Source organism: Ovis canadensis, chromosome 8, assembly GCF_042477335.2.
Source record: "Ovis canadensis isolate MfBH-ARS-UI-01 breed Bighorn chromosome 8, ARS-UI_OviCan_v2, whole genome shotgun sequence".
NCBI lineage: Eukaryota > Metazoa > Chordata > Mammalia > Artiodactyla > Bovidae > Ovis > Ovis canadensis.
In genome coordinates, this window is record NC_091252.1 from 43030585 (window position 1) to 43052609 (window position 22025).

At 36.5% G+C, this 22025-nt stretch overlaps 1 protein-coding gene across 4 annotated transcripts in view; it reads right to left on the bottom strand.

Moving 5' to 3' along the window:
- The window catches only part of LIN28B (lin-28 homolog B), a 134441-nt gene that overhangs the window by 47359 nt on the left and 65057 nt on the right, over positions 1-22025 (bottom strand). For all 4 annotated transcript variants that reach the window (XM_069598260.1, XM_069598261.1, XM_069598262.1 and 1 more), the window contains one exon: positions 2482-2666. In XM_069598260.1, the coding sequence (XP_069454361.1) occupies positions 2482-2666 (185 nt within the window). The remainder of the gene's footprint in view (positions 1-2481; positions 2667-22025) is intronic.

Below are 22025 nucleotides of genomic sequence, written 5' to 3' on the forward strand. Positions count from 1 at the left end.
AAAAGAATTGGACACGACTTAGTGATAAGCAACAACAACAAATTGAGGAAACTAAAATAAATAGATAAATTCCAAAAAAACTTGCCACCTACCAAGCCTGTATCATGAAGAAAGAATATCTAAGCATATCAGTTACTAGTAAGTAATCAAAAGAGACTGAATTAGTAATCAAAAAAAATCACACCTTATCATTCCCATCAAAATAAACAATTTCTTAATATTACTCTAATATCAACTCATATGAAAGGTCCCCAAGTCTCCTCTGGCAACCACCAATCTGTTTTCTGTTTACAAGACCTTGGTTTTTGCTTTTAGATTCTACATGTAAGGGAGATTATGTAGTATTTGCAAGGTAAATCGTATCATATTTTATCATATACTATTTGATCATATGGTATTTTACTTATATGTATATTATGTAAAAAATACAAACACACACATACATATGCATATTTCATAAGCTGAAACAGATATTTCCTATCTATTTGAGAAAAAAGATTAATATGGTAAGTGTACAAAGACAAAGTGAGATAACAAGAAATATATTGGTCTCTGCCCCTAGTTCCTGGCACAGAGCTCCTAAAACCCTTATAATTTCATAAGTGATAAGAGCACTAGGAGTACCTCTTTATCTGTTATCAGTTTTTGACGTCTGTTCCTGACACAGGGCTCTTCAAACTCTTGTAATTTCCTACATGATAAGAGGGTCTTCTATTTAATGAGGTGACAGACACTGAGTGGGCTCCTAGATGGCTCATGAGTGACAGCTGGTCACTGCAAAGACCAAGCTATGACCAGACGCTTGGAATTTTTAGCCCTATCCCAATTTTCTTGAGAGAAGTGAAAGGGGCTGAAAATCGAGTCTATAGGATGAAATCTCCACAAAATTCCAAAAGTAAAGATCCAGAGAGCTCCCAGACTGGCATACACATCCACACTGGGAGGATAAAGCACCCAAACCCCTGGGAACAGAATCTCCTATGCTTGGGACCCTCCTCGACCTCACCCTATGTAAAATATCTCTATCTGTATCCTTTATCTGCTGTTATCATAATCTTTAATAAACTGGTAAATGTAAGGGTTTCTCTAAGTTCTGCGAGCTGCTATAGCAAATTAATCAAACCTGAAGAGGGGATCTTGGAAACCTCTGATTTAAAGCCAACTGAGAAAGAAGTTGCAAGGCAATCTGCATCTGAAATATGGTTGGATGGTCTTGTAAGACTGAGCCCTTAACCTGTGGGGCCTGATACTATCTCCAGGTAGATGCTGTAAAACTGAGTTCAACTGTAGAACATCCAGCTGGATTGTGGAGAACTGCTTGGTGTGGGGAAAAACCTCTGCACATTTGGTTATCAGAAGTTAAATGTTCTGTGTAAAAATAATGGAGACAGGAAGGAGCGAAACATAACAATGGAAGAACTGAGTTTTTCCCAGCATAGGAAAGAGGAAAACTGCGAGTTTTTTTTCCTAAAGAGAGAACTTAGAAATCAACAATAGCAAATGAACATCTCAGAAGAAATAAGCAGAGGACAAACAACATGCAATTCATAGAAGAAAAAAATACAAATGAAAATCAACATATGAAAATATATTTAACCTTAGTGAAAGGATGCAAAGGGAAAAAATGAGCTGCATTTCTTAACCTATGTAATAGGCAACAATTTAAAAGATGACATTATTCAACGAACAGTCCCACTTTTAAAGGGGTTATCCACTGACCTTATCTTTGAAGAACAGTTTGGAAATAGATACCAAAATTTTAAAGGGCATAGTCTCTAGTTGATTTTTCAGTACTAGGTATGTATCCCCTAATGACAGAATCAGACAATTTTTTAAATATACATATAAGCATTCTTACTACAATGCTATTGGTAAATTAAAAAGATTGGAAATAGCCTAAATTTAACAATTACATTAATTTAACAGAGCCTTGATTAAATTTTGTTACATTCACACAATGGGAATTTACATAGATGATAAAGACTGACATGAAATATTCCACAATACACTGTTAAGTAAAAAAAAAATGCAAAATCAAAAACATTGCACATATATCATGATTCCCATCCACCTGTAGTTAAGATATTTGGTGATTTTTTTATATTTGAATTTTCACTAGTGAATTATCTTTCAAACCAGTCAAAACAATAAATGTATTCTCATTTGAAAAAAACAGGAAGTGTTAGGATGTACTGAGGGGCACCTACCTCTGTCTATTGGGAACTTCACCTATCTGAATAGTCTGGTGGAAATAGTGGTTAAGGGACTGCCCAGTGCCTAATGCTTAAGGCTCAGTTAAATATATTCTGCAAAGAGTTCAAATTGCAGGATAGCCTATATTTCTGATAAATTCTATTCAAACACTCAGTGGTGGCATTTTATTTTATTGTGGCTAGATTTAATAGCATAATAAAAATATAAATTGAGATTTCAGAAATCTTTTCCAAATAAACTCACAGACTAACAAAGTAAAATGATTACCTGTCTCCCTTTGGTTTTCTTTTTTGTAGTGTCTTCCCTTTGGGTCTTCTTTCGCTTCCTAAACAGGGACTCCCACCAGGTCCTGTTACCCGTATTGATTCAAGGCCTTTGGAAGATTTTTTAAATGTGAACTCCACTGGTTCTCCTTCTTTTAGGCTTCTAAATCCTTCCATGAATAATTTGCTCTGAGAAGAGCAGAAGAGGAAGAGAGAAAAAGAGATTATGATTATTATTAATGCTTTACAAATTATCTCATGATTTTAAGATTAACATAGCAAGACATCTCCAGTTATTCATTATTAAGTATAAAATCATTTTTTTTAAGTTCAGTAAAAGGGATATCATTTAAAAGTTTCCTGTTGTAATAATGTGGCAGTGAAAGAATAAACTCATACCATTTCATAAAGAATCTGCCTGCTTCTGCTAATGCAGGGGATGCAAGAGACAAGGGTTGAATCAGTGGGTTGGAGAAGGAAATGCCAACCCACTCCACTATTCTTGCCTGGGAAATCCCATGGTCAGAGGAGCCTAGAAGGCTGCAGTCCATGAGTTTGCATAAAGGGGACACAGCGACTAAACAACAATCACCCTGAAGTCCACCAATAGGGAACTGATTAAATACATTATAATAAAGCTATATAATGTAATACCACTGAGTCACTAAAAGATCTACATGTATTACTGCAGGCAAGATAAATCTGTAATACTGCTGAGTAAAAAAATTAAGGGGAAGAACAGTGTATCTACCATAATATTAAGAGAAGTTTTTAAAAGGTACATGTTTAACTGATATAGTTATGGGGTCTGGAATAACTGACAGCAAATTATATACAGTCATTTTCTCCAATCTTTTTTGGGGGAAAAGTGGGGAAGCTCTTGGATACACACATTATTGTACCATTATAGCTTTTTGGGGGGGAGGAATTTGAAAGATGATTTTTTTTTTAAATTTCCTGACTGGAAAAATGTAACTTAGGTTACAAATAATAATCAGCTCTTTCAACCTATGTGCCAATTCAAACAATAATAAAATAATTAAATCATTCTAATTTTACTTATTTTTCTGAACTCCCTTGTATGCATTTAACAGATCTAGGTTCAAGCACCACCCAGCAATTCTTAAAGACTTTTCTGAATTTTGGGGAAAAAAGGAAGCCAATCTGAATATGGTAGGTAGGAGACCCTGATTCAAGTCCAATTCTTTAAGTCAACAGTAATGCAACTTTGAATGAGTCAATTATCTCTTTTTTTAATTTATCTGTAAATTTAAGGAACAGTGTTCTGAGGAACAATGGTTCGGAAAAAGATTTCATGAGAAAAGGATGGTGGTAAAATAAGTTTGTGAATTGCTGCTAAATATAATTTCCTCTTAGTTGAATCATACATATGTGTATGTGTGTGCTCAGTTGCTTAGTCATGTCCAACTCTTCTCAACCCCATGGATTTTAGCCTGTCAGGCTCCTCTGTCCATGAGATTCTCCAGGCAAGAATACTGGAGTGGGTCACCATTTCCTCCGCCAGGGGAATCTTCCCAACCCAGGAACTGAACCCAGGTCTCCTGAATCTCCAGCACTGTAGGCAGATTCTTTACTGCTGTTAGCCTATTTAAGTGTCTGATATTTCATACCCTCACCCACCCCTACCTCCACTAAAAAATCTTGTTTAACAATGTTTAACCCAGCAAATTCTCAACCTAATTGTTCCCAGAGACCTTTCTTAGATTTAACTACAGATGACTAACATCCTTAGAGAAATGCTGAATTAGAGAAAAGTCTAACTTTCCCAAGTAATGACGCTAAATGCAGCTAAATACTTACATATAACCAAATAATTACATGGAAAAGATAAAACCAACACTTCCAATTCTAATGCAGAAGGAGAATACTCATTGGAAGTAATATGACATACAAAACAGGGTTTTTTTGGCCACTTAATTTTGTAAATTGAAGGATATTTGCTTTACAGAATTTTGTGATTTTCTGTCATACATCAACAAGAATCAGTCATAGGAACACTCATGTCTCCTCCCTCTCCAAACTCCCTCCCCATCCTACCCTTCTAGGTTGTCAGAGTCCCCAAAACAGGTTTTTCTTTTAAAACAAGTTTCTCATGCAGGTAATTTGACACTGAGAAGTCTCTCACGTGGAAGTATAATTTGGCAGCACTTTTTCTGTTCTCTGATGCTATGTAGGAATCAGAAGGAAAAAAAAAAAATCACCACTGCCTATATACTATAAGATTGTTTAAAAATTGTTTTTAGAGCTTTATATAGTATTTCAGAAAAACATCTATTTCTGCTTTATTGACTAAGCCAAAGCTTTTGACTGTGTGGATCACAATAAACTGTGGAAAATTCTGAAAGAGATGGGAATACCAGACCACCTGACATGTCTCTTGAGAAACCTATATGCAGCTCAGGAAGTAACAGTTAGAACTGGACATGGAACAACCGACTGGTTCCAAATAGGAAAAGCAGTATGTCAAGGCTGTATATTGTCACCCTGCTTATTTAACTTCTTTGCAGAGTACATCATGAGAAACGCTGGGCTGGAAGAAGCACAAGCTGGAATCAAGATTGCCAGGAGAAATATCAATCACCTCAGATATGCAGATGACACCACCCTTATGGAAGAAAGTGTACACGAGGAACTAAAAAGCCTCTTGATGAAAGTGAAAGAGGAGAGTGAAAAAGTTGGCTTAAAGCTCAACACTCAGAAAATGAAGATCATGGCATCTGGTCCCATCACTTCATGGCAAATAGATGGGGGAACAGTGGAAACAGTGTCAGACTTTATTTTTTTGGGTTCCAAAATCACTGCAGATGGTGACTGCAGCCATGAAATTAAAAGATGCTTACTCCTTGGAAGAAAAGTTATGACCAACCTAGATAGTATATTCAAAAGCAGAGACATTACTTTACCAACAAAGGTCCGTCTAGTCAAGGCTATGGTTTTTCCATTGGTCATGTATGGATGTAAGAGTTGGACTGTGAGGAAGGCTGAGCGCCGAAGAATTGATGCTTTTGAACTGTGGTGTTGGAGAAGACTCTTGAGAGTCCCTCGGACTGCAAGGAGATCCAACCAGTCCACTCTGAAGGAGATCAGTCCTGGGATTTCTTTGGAAGGAATGATGCTAAAGCTGAAACTCCAGTACTTTGGCTACCTCATGCGAAGAGTTGACTCCTTGGAAAAGCCTCTGATGCTGGGAGGGATTGGGGGCAGGAGGAGAAGGAGACGACAGAGGATGAGATGGCTGGATGTCATCACGGACTCGATGGACGTGAGTCTGAGTGAACTCCGGGAGATGGTGATGGACAGGGAGGCCTGGTGTGCTGCAATTCATGGGGTCGCAGAGTCGGATATGACTGAGTGACTGAACTGATAGTATTTCCAAATCTTCTGTTTTTTTTCTCCTAAGCTCCCTCTTCACTAATTATAAACTGTCCTTTACTTTCTCTCCCTTTCTCACTCCCCACTCTAGAAAGTGCAGATTATCAACTCAGATGAAGTGGAGCACTGGTCAACTACTACAATTAAGAGAAGGGAGAAATAGCAGTTTTAATTAGAGCTATCATATGTTCATGCTTTGTTTGTGTAATCAAAATTCTGTCACTTATTTCCCCATAGTTCCTAGTATATGGGTACACTTAATTTGATTTCATTTTCTACTATTACAATTCTTGATACGGATCATTTGTTATTGAACTGCTTTTCCAAATCTAAAGTAAAATCCTGCTCTTACATCTAATCTTCATGACATTCTGAAAAAAAAAAAAAAAAAACCAACAACATTTTTCCATTCTATCATATACTCCCATCCTTCCCCAAATGAGCACACAAGGCAATCTGGATTCACAATCATTCACCCAAAAAAAAAAAATCCCTAAGAAACTATAATGGCCTGCAAGAAAAGGATGCGAATTCTCAGAGAATATTCTATCTTTGCTATTATACCAAAATTGCTGCTACATAAGTGGGAAGGATTTGTTGAAAGATGGGGAATTAGCTCATCTTATTACTTCAAAAAAATCAACTTCTTGCCTCAGCAATTTTTATTAAAGGTGCCTCTGTTTTTCCAGCCACACTGGTTCCAATCTTACATTTATCCAATCATTTATTGAATTGCATGCATCCTTCCTTTCACCTGCCCCAACCATTTCATTGGATTGCCACTGCCCTACTTCTGGTCCTAACTACCTTCTACCTGGAAGAGTGTAATAGTTTCCTTATTGGTATTTCAGCATCAGATCTCCTCTCTTATCCTTAGCTTCTTCTACGCCTGTATATGTTCTCTGAAGAAACTGTAGCCGGTTGGTCTCCCTGTCTCAAAAATTTACAATACTTGTCTTAAATTGTAGGTTAGACCACTCATAATGTTACCTCTAGAAATATTTTCTACTTCCTTTCCCATTACTCTAATAAAGCTGGCTGACTTAGCTTCCCTGGTGGCTAAGTGATAAAGAATCCACCTGCCAATGCAGGAGAAGCAGGTTTGATCCCTGGGTCAGAAAGATCCCTTGTAGGAGGAAATGGCAACTCACTCCAGTATTATTGCTCAGAAAATTCCATGGACAGAGGAGCCTGGTGAGCTACAGTCCATGAGGTTGCAAAGAGTCAGACACGACTGAGTGACTGGGCACACAGGCACAACTTGTACTTTCCTAAACACACTTCATGTTTTCTCATCTCTGTATTTCAACTTAGGCTGATGGGGTACATTATTCTCTTCGTCGTGGCTGTCTATCAAAATCTTACCGAAGAGTAAAGTATCATAACTCATGTGATCCTTTATGCATTCATTCTCAATCGCCCAGGTCAGAAATAATCTTCTCTCTCACTTAATTGATTCTTTTATCTAGTTTTTACAATATATATCTATATAATATGGTATTTGTGTATGCATTTGCACTTTTGGATTTATCTTCTCCTGAAGGCCAGGGGTTGTGACATATGTATCTTAGTATTTCCCAAAGGATTTAGCCTAATACCTGCAAACAACTATCATTCAGTAAGTACTTAAAGAATCCCGGATTTAGTATCAATAAGATCGTTAATGATTATTTAGTCCAAACCTCACTTGAAAAAAAGGTGGACTGAATTATAAGGGGTTAAGTGAATTGCTAAAGCCAAGTCGAATTTCTCAGCTGCTACTTCTGCTATATAAAATAACTTCTATTTTTAGTGCCAAGGTGACACCACACATGGTACCTCTGAAATAAAATGCTGATAGGATTATAATGATTCATGGTAATACGTTATTCTCTGACTCCATTCAGAGGTTTAAAGTGAAAGTGTTAGTCGCTCAGTCATGTCGAACTCTTTGGGGACCCCTTGGACTGGAGACCACCAGGCTCCTCTGTCCCTGGGATTCTCCAGGCAAGAATACTGGAGTGGGTAGCCATTCCCTTCCCCATGCGATCTTCCCACCCCAGGGATCAAACCTGGATCTCCTGCACTGCAGGTGGATTCTTTTCCATCTGAGCCACCAGGGAAGCCATTCAGAGATCAATATGGATCTATTTTTGCTGTTCTTCCTTCTTTCAATATTCTCTAATCACTCTCATTGATATGCTTCACAATACATGATATTCTGCCTATAAGAACCACGAAATGCAGATTTATGTAGATTTGTATTCAATCTACACGTAAGACTTGCTTAAGGAGAAACATTTGGTGTTTGGGCTTACACTGTCATATGTGACATCTGTTTGGACAAAATAGGCATTTATTTTTTATAGGAAGGAAAGACAATTGTTGAATAAATAAATGAACAAAGGAATGATGAGAAAAATATAGAAGCATTTAGAAGCTACAGACATGCCTGCTAAAGATATCAGGCACTTAGAAAGGGGATAGGCTGATTTTGAATGTGCACATATTGAGTTAACCATCTTCTAACATCTCTAAGCCTCTCCCACTTCCCTTTATTCCACATTTTAAGCTTCATCTTGGAAAAAAATTATTTCAGAATTATAAAAATACTGATGCTCAACTGTCTTGCTATATTCCTTTTCCTCCTCTCAATTGTTTTTAATTGACTTTCAAAGAATGACAGAAACATGGAGTCAAATCAGAGTGGTCCAAATACTATACTTTGTTTGCCAAGTATTCTACCTACGGCTCTAGTTAGTAATGAGACTCCTTATCTCTTTTGGCATATGCATTTTCTCTCCAACTAGACTGGGAAGGCAATGAAGTGTTGCCACAGTTTTATCCTTGATTCTCCTTAGAGAAGCATAAGCTAACTTCCAAGTTAAGATGGCAGGCTGAATAAACATGTTTCATGTTATTCTTTAAAAGCCATGAAAACTAACAATAAAATAATAAAAAAAATAATAAATTCACAATAAGGAAGAGAAAAAGGAGTGTCATCAAGAAACAGCAGACTTAAAGAAATTTCTGGAAATTAGAAAGATTGCAGACTGATCAACCAAGGTGAAGGAGCCATGCCTTAGGAAAAGCCATAAAAGGATCTGCAGCAGAAGCAGGAACCAGCATTCCTAACAGAACTCAAAGAGACTGTGCTGGGACACTACACATACTATGAAAACAGAAGGGTTCATGGAAAGTTTGTGTAAAGACTAGATGCCCATTTAATTCTCCCACCCCTCTCCCCACCTATACATGTGAAAACAGGCAAACAATATCCCCGTGCAAATAATGTGAGACTCTTCTGTTAAGAGACTAAAGGAAATATCTGGACAACTTGTGAAATACTGGATACTGCACACGAATCTCTATTCATTCTGACAGTTAGGAAGCTGCTGGTAAATGAGCTGTCTCCCTACCTACCCACTCAATTCTAAATCATTCCTACCCCTTATTCTTACATGTCCCCCATTCATACATCTGAAGGGTCAACCAAGAATCACTAAACATGCAGCACGATGAAGAAAAGCCAAGATAAATGAAGAAACAAAAGAAATTTTATCCACCATCTAATTAATATCTCCAGATATTTGAGACAATATACTCTCAATAAAACAAGAACAAAAACAATCAGAGAAATTTAAAAATACACTCAGGTAGTTAAAAATGACTGCTGAAATTGTGAGTTGGAAATAAACATTAAAAAAAAAATCTCTCAGCACATAGAATAAACATAAATGGATCCCCAAAATATATGAAAGAAAGGAGAAACAAAGGATGAATCCAAAAGGGCAAATATCTAAACCTTGGACTAGGGGGTCCAGGAAAAAGAATATAAAAGAAGGAGGAAGATAAACTATGAAATGAACAGTATGAGAAAATTTCCCAGAGCTAAGGGGAATGCCAAGGAGAAGCTTAAAGTGGGTAAAGCATATTTTATGGAATATATATCATGGAAGCTTTTACACGTGAGCTACATTTTTGCATGCGTGAAGAGAGAGTAAGATTTCAATGCGGAGTGAAGACAGTAATCCAAAGTGAGCTAATGGTTTAACCATGTGCTTGTACAGCAGGAATAATTAATAGATACTTGGGGAAGACAAGAAGCTTACTTTAAGTGTATTAGTGTGAAAAGGGTGACCAAAATGAGGCTGGAAAATGCAAGTTAAAGCTAGAAAATGGAAAACTTTGACTAATATCCTAAGCATTTTATTCTATGTGACATAAACAATGATACATTTTTGCTTTCACAAGTTGCAAGATCAAATCTGTGTTTTAAAAAATATGTAACTTTTTTGGCAATACCATGGATGCATGGAGACATGAGGCATGTATGCCAGTTACAGGTGGATACCTGTTATAAGGTAACAGTCACAGTCTTAGCAAGAGATGGTTACAACTAAACTAAAAAATTAAAAGAGCAACTGGTTTTGCAAAACACATTCTGAGTCATACATATCACCTGTTATAAATTATTACTTATCCCATGTAACAAACAGTTGGTAAATGGATAGCTATGTTATATAAGTTACACAAACATCTTTGAAAGACTGCTCCCAGTGTTTCATCACAGAAAAGATTATCTGTTGGTAACACCGTCCACTGGGAGACAACAACTCTAAAAATCAAAATTTGGCATTTTTTAAAACCACCACTCCCTGAACAGGCCAATTAATACCTTCTTGATAGTTGACTTACTCTAATAACAACACACTTAAGTGATTCACTTCATTGTTAGACAGTATAATAAGAATATAATTAAAAATCAAGTTGTAGAAGAATGTCAGTCCAATAAAGCTGGGTGATAACAGGTTTGTTAGAAGAAAATTCTTGAATACCTTATAATATTAGAAGGTAAAAGTGCTGAAAAGTCCAATATATTCTTTCAATATTTTTATTTATTTTTTTATAAGGCAAAGACTATTTTTTCTAAGGTATCAGTGGAAAACTAAACAATTAGTGAAGGGCAAATATGCAGTAGAGATAGCACACAATGTGCATGAGTAACAGGCAGGACTCTTAAGGACTATATGCTTTTCATCTGCACGCCAAGATACTCCAAGAATCAATAAGTCTGAAGTCTGAACAATAACACAACAAAAATATCATGAGACTAAGTGTTAGGCGATCTGGGATCTAGCCTTTGTACAATCTTGCACAACAATGGACAAATTGCTTACAATTGAGTGGATCTCCTTCTTTTCTTTCTGTTATAGGACACAGGTCTCGATCCTTTGTTAAAATATATTTTTTGAATTCTATGACTTCACTCTATGTGGACATAAATTAAAATGAATGAGTATATATTTTTTAGTCAATGCTCAAATTTCCCTTTATGCTTTCTTATTATTTCCCAATTTACTAAAGAGGAACAAGGCTTTAATTCTTAAACTTAAGTCAAATCCCTTAAGAAAACAGAAGCTAAAAGAAGTATGGTGGCGCTGTAGAAAAGTCCATGTTTACTGAGCTTTATCTGAACAGATAAAATTAAGTTTAGCCCCAATCAAATCATTCAATTTCACATAAATGGGATTAAAAATAATGAGTTTTATACTTTTCTTGATATTAAAGTAAACCTTAACTAAGTTCCTTCACCTGATCTGTACTTCAAAACTGAGAAGGCTACACTGAAACTGACAACATTCCTGGTCCAGTGGTTAAGAATCCACCTGCTAACGCAGGGAACATGGGTGCAATCTCTGGTCCGGGAAGATTCCACATGCCACAGAGCAGCTAAGTCCATGCACTGCAGTTACTGAAGACCACACGCCCTAGAGGCCATGCTCTGAAAGAAGAGCAGCCACTGCAATGAGAAACCCAAGCACTGCAAATGAAGAATCGCCCCTGCTGGCTGTAACTAAAGAAAGCCCACACACAACAACAAGTACTCAGCACAGACAATAAATAAGTAAAAATATAAAATAAATATATATTTTTAAGTTTTTTTAAAACGAGACATAATGTAAAGCAGGCAAAGGTTAAAGTTGGATTTGAATACTGGTTTAAATCCTAATTTTACTACTTACAACCTCACATTGCATGATTAGAGACATGTTAAAAACTCCTGTGCCCAAGTTTCTTTATCTATCAAATGGGGATAATAATATCATCAAGAAATAAAAAACATCTACTACTCAGTGGACATGATTTTGAGCAAACCCCGAGAGACAGGGAAGGACAGGGAAGCCTGCATGCTATATACAGTCCATGGCATCAGAAAGAGTCAGACAGGACTGGGTGAACAACACCAGTTATTATTAGATTCTAAGTAATTAATGTAAAATGCCTAGAACAGTGCTTAGCAGGCTGAATAGCAGCTCAATAAATAGTTTATACTATTTCTATAAGCATCCACTCTGCATGTGGGAGAGAGGTAAGAGAAAAACAAACAGGTTCAAGAATCTATTCGAAAACAAGTGCTGTCTCCACTACAGTAAAACAGCATGGTACTGGCACAAAAACAGATATATGGATCAATGGAACAGAACAGAGAATCCAGAAATAAACCTACACACCCATGGTCAATTAATCTTGACAAAGGAGGGAAGAATATACAATGGAGAAAAGACAGTTTGTTCAGCAAGTGGTATTGAAAGAGCTGGACAGTCAGTGCAAATCAATGACCTTAGAACACATCCTCACAGGATACACAAAGATAAAGTCAATGGCTTAAAGAATTAAATATAAGACATGACATCATAAAATTCCTAGAAGAGAATATAGACAAACTATTCTTTGACGTTAGTCATACCAATGTTTTCTTAGTCTCCTAAGACAATAAAAATAAAAGCAAAAATTAACACATGGGATCTAATCAAATTTATTAGCTTTTGCACAGCAAAGGAAACCATAAACAAAATGAAGACAACTTACAAAGTGGGAGAAAATATTTGCAAACAATGCAGTTGACAAGGGCTTAATTTCCAAAATATACAATAACTCATACAACTCAATAACAAAAATACAAACAAGTCTATTTAAAAAATGAGCAGAATACTAAAAGACATGTAGATGACCAACAAGATACTCAACATTACTAATGATTAGAGAAATGTAAATCTCAATGACGTACCGCCTCATACCAGTCAGATGGTCATCACTACTCTTACTGTTAAGTCACTTCAGTCGTGTCTGACTCTGTGCAACCCCATAGACGGCAGCCCACCAGGCTCCCCTGCCCCTGGGATTCTCCAGGCAAGAACACTGAGAAGCCTACAAATAATAAAGGCTAGCGAGAGTGTGGAGAAAAGGAGAGCATACTACCGTGTTGGTGGGAATGTAAATTGGTACAGCCACAGTGGAAAACAGTATGGCAGTTCCTTAAAAACACTAAAAATAGAGTTGCCATGCAATCCAGCACTCCCACTCCAGAAAAACTCTAATTCAAAAAGATACAGGCACCCCTTCATTTAAAGCAGCACTATTTGTGATAGCTAAGACAGTGGAACAACCTAAATGTTCATCAACAGGTGGATAAAGAAGATGTGGGGTGTATATATATATATAGAATACTAATCAGGCATAAAAAAGAATACGATGTCATTTGCAGCGACATGGATGGACCTAGAGATTAACTGAAGACAGATATCTTCAGATATCTTCATTAACTGAAGACAGTCAGGCAAAGACAGATTTCATATGATATCACTTATATGTGGAATGTAAAATATGACACAAATGAAGTTATTTATGAAACAGAAACTCACAGACATAGAAAACAAACTAATGGTTACAAAGGGGAAAGAGGGTGGGGGAGGGATAAATTAGGAGTCTGGAATTAGCAAATACAAACTGCTATATATAAAACAGATACATAAGGTCCTGCTATATAGCACATGAAACTATATTCAATACTCTGTCATAAATCATAACAGAAAACAAAAACAAAAACACAAGTATTTTCTGAACACTTTCATTTTATCCAACCTACCCTTACCCCTGACCCCCACTTGGCAAATGGCTGCACATTACCAAGTTTCAGTTTAAACATTATCTCATCTTTAAACTTTTTTATGACATTGTTGAGCAAATACAGGTACCTTTTAATCATATATGGCATGTATCACCATTTTAACTTCTACCATTCTGCATTATCATGTGTTTTCTTATAAGGCTACAAACTTCCCCAGAAGAAATATCATGAATTTTCATTTATATCCCCACCCCAAAACCATTCCTGAAACACAGCAGGTGTTTAATATATATTCAAGGCTATATATATACCAATCAGGCTGGTAGGGAGCAAAGAGAAAAGGGAGGGAGGAAGGACAAAGTATCTGTGACTTTGTCTCTTTTAGATGAGGACACTGAGAGGTAAAATCTGATTAATGGTAGAGCCACAACTCAAAGTCAGATCTTTTGACACGAAAAGTCCTGTATGCCACAATGCCTAATGTAACATTCTCCAGAATATTTCAACTGTCCTTCAATATGAAGCTCAAAACACTAGGCTTAGAATCTTGAAGCTGCAGGTCTCTGGCAGGCCTCCCTACTGAACTCATCCCTTAATTGTTTGGTTAAATACTTTCAGAAAATTTTTGCAAAACTTCCTAGCTGATACATTGAATTTTAAGAGATTCCCTGGAGCAGGGCATGGCAACCTACTCCAGTATTCTTGCCTGGAGAATTCTATGGACAAAGAAGCCTGGCCGGCTACAGTTCAAGGGGTCGCAAAGAGTTGGACATGACTGAACGATTCACACTTCACTTCATACATATTTAATCTATGTCTATTACGACAAAGTGATTAATTGTACTTTTTAAGATTTTCTTTTGGTCCTAAGTGATTTTTGTTCCAGTTCTATCAATTGCTGTGAATAACATATTAAAAAAACTCCAACTATGATTGGGCTTTGTCTGTTTCTCTTTATAATTCTGTCAATGTTTGATTTATACCTTTCAGAGCTCTATTACCAGAAACATATTTATGATTGTTATTATTTATTGCATGCATGTATGCTAAGTCACTCCAGTTGTATCTGAGACTTTGTGAACCTATGAATTGTAGCCTTCCAGGCTCCTCTGTCCATGGGATTCTTCAGATATCAATACTGGAGTGGGTTGCCATGCCCTCCTCCATGGGATCTTCCCCACCCAGGGGTCAAAGCTATGTCTCCTGCAGCTCCTGGACTTCATTAAAATAAAAAATTTCTGTTCTGCAGAAGACAACGTCAAGAAAATAAGATATGCCACAGACAGAGAAAATTATGTGCAAAAGACACATCTGATAAAGGATTGTTATTCAAAAATAAAAAGAACTCTGAAAACTCAACAGTAAGAACATAAACACTCTGGTTTTAAAATGGGCCAAAGATCTTAACAAACATCTCACTAAAAGATATACAGATAGCAAATGAACACATGAGAAGACATTCCATATCATATATCATCAGGGAAGTGCAGATTAAAAAGAAATGTCATTATATATCTATTAGAATGCCCCAAATCTGGAACACTGACAATGCCAAATGCTATCAGGATATTTAGCAACAAGAAGTTTTATACATTGCTGGTGGGAAGACAATTTGGCAATTATTTAAAAAAAACTAAACATACTCTTACCACAAAATCCAGTAACTGCATGACACTCCTTGGTGTTTACTCAAAGAAGCTGAAAATTTACGTCTACACAAAAACCTTCACACATATGTTTAATGCAGCTTTACTCATAACTGTCAAAACCTGGAAGCAATCAAGATATCCTTCAGTAACTGAATGGATAAATACAGATAATGGAACATCCAGACAACCAAATACTATTCATCATTGAAAAGAAATCAGCTATCAAGCCACAAAAAGACATGGTAGAACCTAAAATGTATATTATTAAATGAAAGAAGCCAATTTGAAAAGGCTGTATATTGTCTGATTCCAATTACATAATTTTGTGGAAACAGTAAGTTCAGTTCAGTTCAGTTGCTCAGTCGTGTCCGACTCTTTGCGACCCCATGAATCGCAGCACACCAGGCCTCCCTGTCATCATCTGCAGTGATTTTGGAGCCCCCCCAAAATAAAGCCTGACACTGTTTCCACTGTTTCCCCATCTATTTGCCATGAAGTGATGGGACCAGAGGCCATGATCTTTGTTTTCTGAATGTTGAGCTTTAAGCCAACTTTTTCACTCTCCTCTCTCACTTTCATCAAGAGGCTCTTTAGTTCTTCTTCACTTTCTGCCATAAGGGTGGTGTCATCTGCATATCTGAGGTTATTGGTATTTCTCCCAATAATCTTGATTCCAGCTTATGGTTCTTCCAGCCCAGCGTGGATGTACTCATGTAAGTTGATGTTCTCATGATGTACTCTGCATGTAAGTTAAATAAGCAGGGTGACAATATACAGCCTTGACGTACTCCTTTCCTATTTGGAACCAGTCTGTTGTTCCATGTCCAGTTCTAACTGTTGCTTCCTAACCTGCATACAGGTTTTTAAGAGGCAGGTCAGGTGGTCTGGTATTCCCATCTCTTTCAGAATTTTCCACAGTTTCTTATGATCCACACAGTCAAAGGCTTCAGCATAGTTGATAAAGAAGAAATAAATGTGTTTCTGGAACTCTCTTGCTTTTTCGATGATCCAGTGGATGTTGGCAATTTGATTTCTGGTTCCTCTGCCTTTTCTAAAACCAGCTTGAACATCTGGATATAACTTAAGATGTCATAAAGATAATTTTTAATTAAAAAATATATATAACTGATTTTACTCAAAGTGTGGCAGGATATTAAATCTATGTACATTATGAAAAGTTTAAGAATGAACACTTTGAGACAAGTATTTCTCAACCTGTTCTTCATCATCCCCTCATAAGAAGCTTTTTTTCTTATTTGTCTCTGCCATGAAATTTAAATAACATAGATATACTGAATATTAACTTATGTACTGTGGCTCTTTGCATGGCCACAAACTAATACAATATCCAGGATTTTTTTTTTTTTTTGCTCCTACCCCTAAAACCAATTTACACATTCTTGAGATATCATCCTATTTGAGAATGCAAGCCTTAAAGCAACCACTAAAATAAAGCCAAAAGGTATAATCAAAAAGTCAATGGGTGAATTAAAATAGAACTTTAAAAATATCATACCAAGACAAAAGAAGGCAGAAATAGAATATAGGTACAAAAAAAAAGAAAAAACACCAAGATAGGGTAAACAAAAATAGCATAGTGATAGATCTAAATCAAAGTATATAAATAATACATTATATATACATGAACTTAACACCAACCAAAGCACAAAGATTGACAGAATGGATAAAAAGGCAAGATCTGACTACTGGTTGTTTACAAAAGATACAGAACACACAAAAAAAACGTAGAGGATAGAAAAGACATGATGTGAAAGCAATAAGCAGTAAGAAGGCTACAGCCATGTTGATAACAGTAAATGTGACTTTAAGATAGAGTAGTACTAGAAATAAAAACGCGTTTCAAAATGAAATAACACACAACTTAATAAGGAATCAGGGCTTCCAAGATGGTGCTCGTGGTAAAGAACATGCTGGAACGTTGGGAAGATCCTCTGGAGCAGGGCATGGCAATCCCCTCCAGTATTCTTCTCTGAGGAATTCCACGGACAGAAGAGCCTAGTACTCTACAGTCCACAGGGTCACAAAGAGTCAGATACGACTGAAGGGACTTAACACGCACGCAAGCAATAAATCATAACGATCATAAACAGGTATCTGATAATAGAGCTCTGAAATGTATAAATCAAACATTGACAGAATTATAAAGAGAAACAGACAGAGCCCAACCATAGTTGGAGGTTTTTTAATATGCTATTCGCAGTAACTGATAGAACTAGAACAAAAATAACTTAGGACAAAAAGAAAATCTTAAAAAATACAATTAATCACTTTGTCCTAATAGACATAGCTATAAATATGGATGAAGCGAAGTATGAGTCACTTAGTCATGCCCAACTCTTTGCAACCACATGGACTGTAGCCTGCCAGGCTTCTTTGTCCATGGAATTCTCCAGGCAAGAATACTGGAACGGGTAGCCATTCTCTTCTCCAGGGAATCTTTCCAATTCAAGGATCAAACCCAGGTCTCCTGCATTTCGGGCTGATTCTTTACCACCAGGGTAAAGAGCCACCAGGGAAAACCATAAATATGGATATACAGATATATGGATAGATATAGATAGATCACATACATACATACATATATACATAAACTACATCCATTGACTGTAAGATATAATTCTTTACAATTCCATATGGCCCATTCACCAAAACAAGAGTCTCAATTCATTTTAGATGATCTTACAGAGTCTTACAGAGTCTTACAGAGATCTCACATCAAAACAATTAAACAGAAAACAATACTGATTAAAAAATAGAAAAGTAAGTAAATGTAAATATTTGTAAGTAAACAAGATACTTTTGATTAAACTGGTAAAGAAGAAATCCCCCCAAATTAGGAAAATGTTTTATATGAGTGATAATGAAAAATACAACATAGCAAAATTTGTAGAATGTGGTTAAAACCATCCATAGAGAAAAACCTATAGATTTAAATGCTTGTATCAGAAATAAAAGAGAAGTCTCAAATCAGTGTCATAGAGTTTCACCTAAGAATCAAGGAAACAAGAAAATCCAAAGTTAGTAAATGAAAAAAATACTAAGAGCATAAATCAATATAATAGGAAAAAATAGAGAAAACTAAGAAACTCAAAAGTCAGGGCTTTCAACAAAACCGATAAACCTTTAGGTAGACTAATAAGAAAAAATTAGAACAACATTACTCAAAGAAGGAACCAAAGAACTAGAGCCTACATTGAAAGAATAATAAAGGATGTCATGAATAAAAGATTGCCAATAAAATTGGAGACCCAGGAGAAAAGGACAGTTCTTCGAAAAATAGGACTTAACAGCTGAAAGAGAAAACAGTAACTGAAAATAAAATAAAACTCAACAAAAATTGTCAGCAAACTAGGAGCAGAAAGACATCCCAATCCACTAAATGACATGTATGAAAAACCTATAGCAAAATCTAACTGAATAAGTATTGAACACTTTTCCTTCTCAGACTGGGGCTAAGCAAGGGTGCTCACTCTCAACACCTGTATTAGACATTGTGCTGGATGGAGGTCCTAGCCACCGCAACAAGAAAGGGGGAGGGAGAGGTAGAAATATATCTGGTCTTCACCCCAATTTCTGACATAGAGCTCCTAAAAACCTTTGATTTTATTTAAGGTGTCTTATGTTAATAAGGTAACTTTGGGATAGCATCCTGGGGCGGGGGCTGGTTACCAAGGAAACCAATTCTGTGATAAGAGGGTTGGAACTTTCACTCCCCAACCTCTCATCAACCTCTGGGGATGGGAGTTGGGCTAGAGATTGAGTTCAGTTGCCAGTGGACAATAGTTTAACCAATCATGCCTTTATATTGAAACCTCTATAAACACCAAAATAACTGAGTTCCGATAGCTTCTGGTTTGATGAACACGAAGAGGTGATGGAGAGCGGTGTGCCTGAAGAGGTCAGGGAAGATCTGTCCCTCTTTCCACACATCTTGCCCTATGAATCTCTTCCACTGAGTTGCTCCTTATTGATACTCTTTTACAATAAACAGACATCTAATCAGTAAAATGTTTCTCTGAGCTCTGTGAGCTGCTCTAGCAAATTAATCAAAACCAGAGAGGGGGTCATAGGAGTCTCTAATCTAACAGTCATTAGGTCAGGAGCGCAAGTGACATGGTGGGCTTGCAACTGCCATCTGAAGAGGGAGTTGCAGTTTGAGAGGACTAAGCCTTTAACCTGTGGGTTATGATGCTATCTCCAGAAAGACAGTGTCAGAATTGAGTTGAATGTAGTACACCCAGTTGGTATCACAGAATTGCTTGGTAGTGTGGTCAAAAAAATCCACAAATCTAAATTGGAGTCAGAATCTTATGCAACAGCTAAACTATCATAAATTGTAGGTAGGAGTATAAAATGGTAGGTCTACTTTGGAAAAAACTTCTGTAATTTTTAATAGACTTAAACATACGCCTGTCATATGGCCCAGTATTTCACTCCTACGTACTTACCCAAGAGAAATGAAAACATGTCCATCCAAAGATTTGTATGCCAACGTTTATAACAGGTTTATCCATAATAGCTAAAACCTAGAAACGGTATCTTTTTTTTATCCTTCAGTGAAAGAACAAATAAATAAACTGTGCGATGCATATACAACAGAACAATACTGAGAAATAAAAAAGAAATGAACTACTAGTGTACACATCACAATACTTGTCAAGAACTATAAAGGGTCTTTGATTTTACCTCAAATGCAAATTAAAAAATTAGCCTGCTAAAATGTCACATTATGGCAGAAGGCATAGTACTACAGATTCACACACAAAGAACAGTTTATTATTCAGACCAACAGTAGTAACCAGGGACTATCAGCCTCTTTATGCTGGTTCAATAAGTCCCTATTCCTACAGGGTGATGCGAAAAAGGTCAAATAAAACATATACACTATGGGTTGCATTATGAGAGAGAAACACTGACCTTAGGGAACCTGAATTTTTATAATGGGCAGTGAGCATTGCCCTTTACACTGGAAGGAAACATCTGTCTCTATGTTCCAAGGCTGTTTGCTATACAAGTATTCTTAAAAATATAGCCAAGAACAAAAGTGTGTCAGTGACTCACACATAAAACAGGCAGGCACCTAAGAAACCACGAGAAAATTGTCTCCCAATGGTACTGAGTGAAAGTAGATCTATACAAAAAGAGTACAGAATTGACTAGGAAGGACATAAGGGATCCTTCTGGAGCAATAATAATGCTTAACGTCTTAAAAGTGGCTCCGGTTACAAAAATGTAGTCCTCTGTCAAAGTTATTGAATGGTGCACTTACAGTTTGTGCGTTTCATTGTATATCAGTTTTTACTCAAAACAGACACTGAACTTTAGTTAATGATCTGCATGCTGAAGGATTTATAGTAGTACATCGATGTTTGCAACTTCTTTTGAAACACATTAAAAAGATAGATTAATAGATCCATATTTAAAGATGTAGAGTTAAATGAAAAGAACTAATTAGGAAAATGCTAACTGTACAATCTAGATATTGCATATAATGGTTTACTGTTAAAATTCTTTCAACTTTTTTGTATATTTCAAATTTTTCATTTAAAAATATTGTATAAATACACCTTTGATAGATACTTTGAATGAGAGATGTTGCCATTCTTAAAACTGCTTTAAAGTATTAAGTTGAAATTAAAGTTATCATTATTATATTTATAAGGCATTTAATAAGACCAGTTTGTATATGGCACTATATTGGTGGTTACCCTCTAATTTTAGAAAATTAAATATTGTAGTGACTTCAACATCTGACATTTTTAGGGACTGCCCTGATGGGCCAGTGGTTAAGAATCCACCTGCCAATCTGCATGGGACTCCGATATGATCGGGTTGGGGAACTAAGATCGCACATGCCACAACTAGAGAAAGCACACACACTGCAATGAAGACCCAGCACAGCTCCCCCCAAATCCTGCCATTCTGTATTACTTGTATAATTGGAAAAGGGGAGAGGTGGATGGTGGGGAGAAAGGAAAGATGAGTAAGAAATAATGAATATAAACATGATTAGAACTGAGAATAAATGAATATAAGAACTTGGAATGAATTAGCGGAATTATTTTCAGACTACATTCTGGGCTGCTGCCTGAATTTGAAAGGCAGCAGGAAGGTGATTTAGACAACAGCACAGAAGAGATCTTGAACCTGAAGAGGACAACTGAGAGAGGAATACTGCTCTCCATTTTAGCATATATTCTGAGAGGAGTGACATTTGCTCCTTTCCTCCAAGGCAGTTTCTGCATGGAGCTGATCTGGGTTTGAGAACAATACGCTATTCACCTTTTAGTACAATGAACATTGGCAGGGATGGGTAGCAGAGAAGATGATTCAACAAGAAGCACATCCACTTTCCCTTTAGAGCTAAGCAAAAAATTAGGAAATTCTCAAGCTGCACAGACGATAACAAAAACTCCGAACTTTTCTTTCTAGGTTTATCCAATGCAGAAAAAAAAAATCAGTAACTAAGGCTTTCCACAACTCCCCTTACTTACCCCCATCTGAGGCCCTTTGAAAGAATGACTCTTAAACTTTGTTACTGAAAAAACTCTGGAATTTAGAGAAATACTTCAGTGATTCTACAATAATTGATTT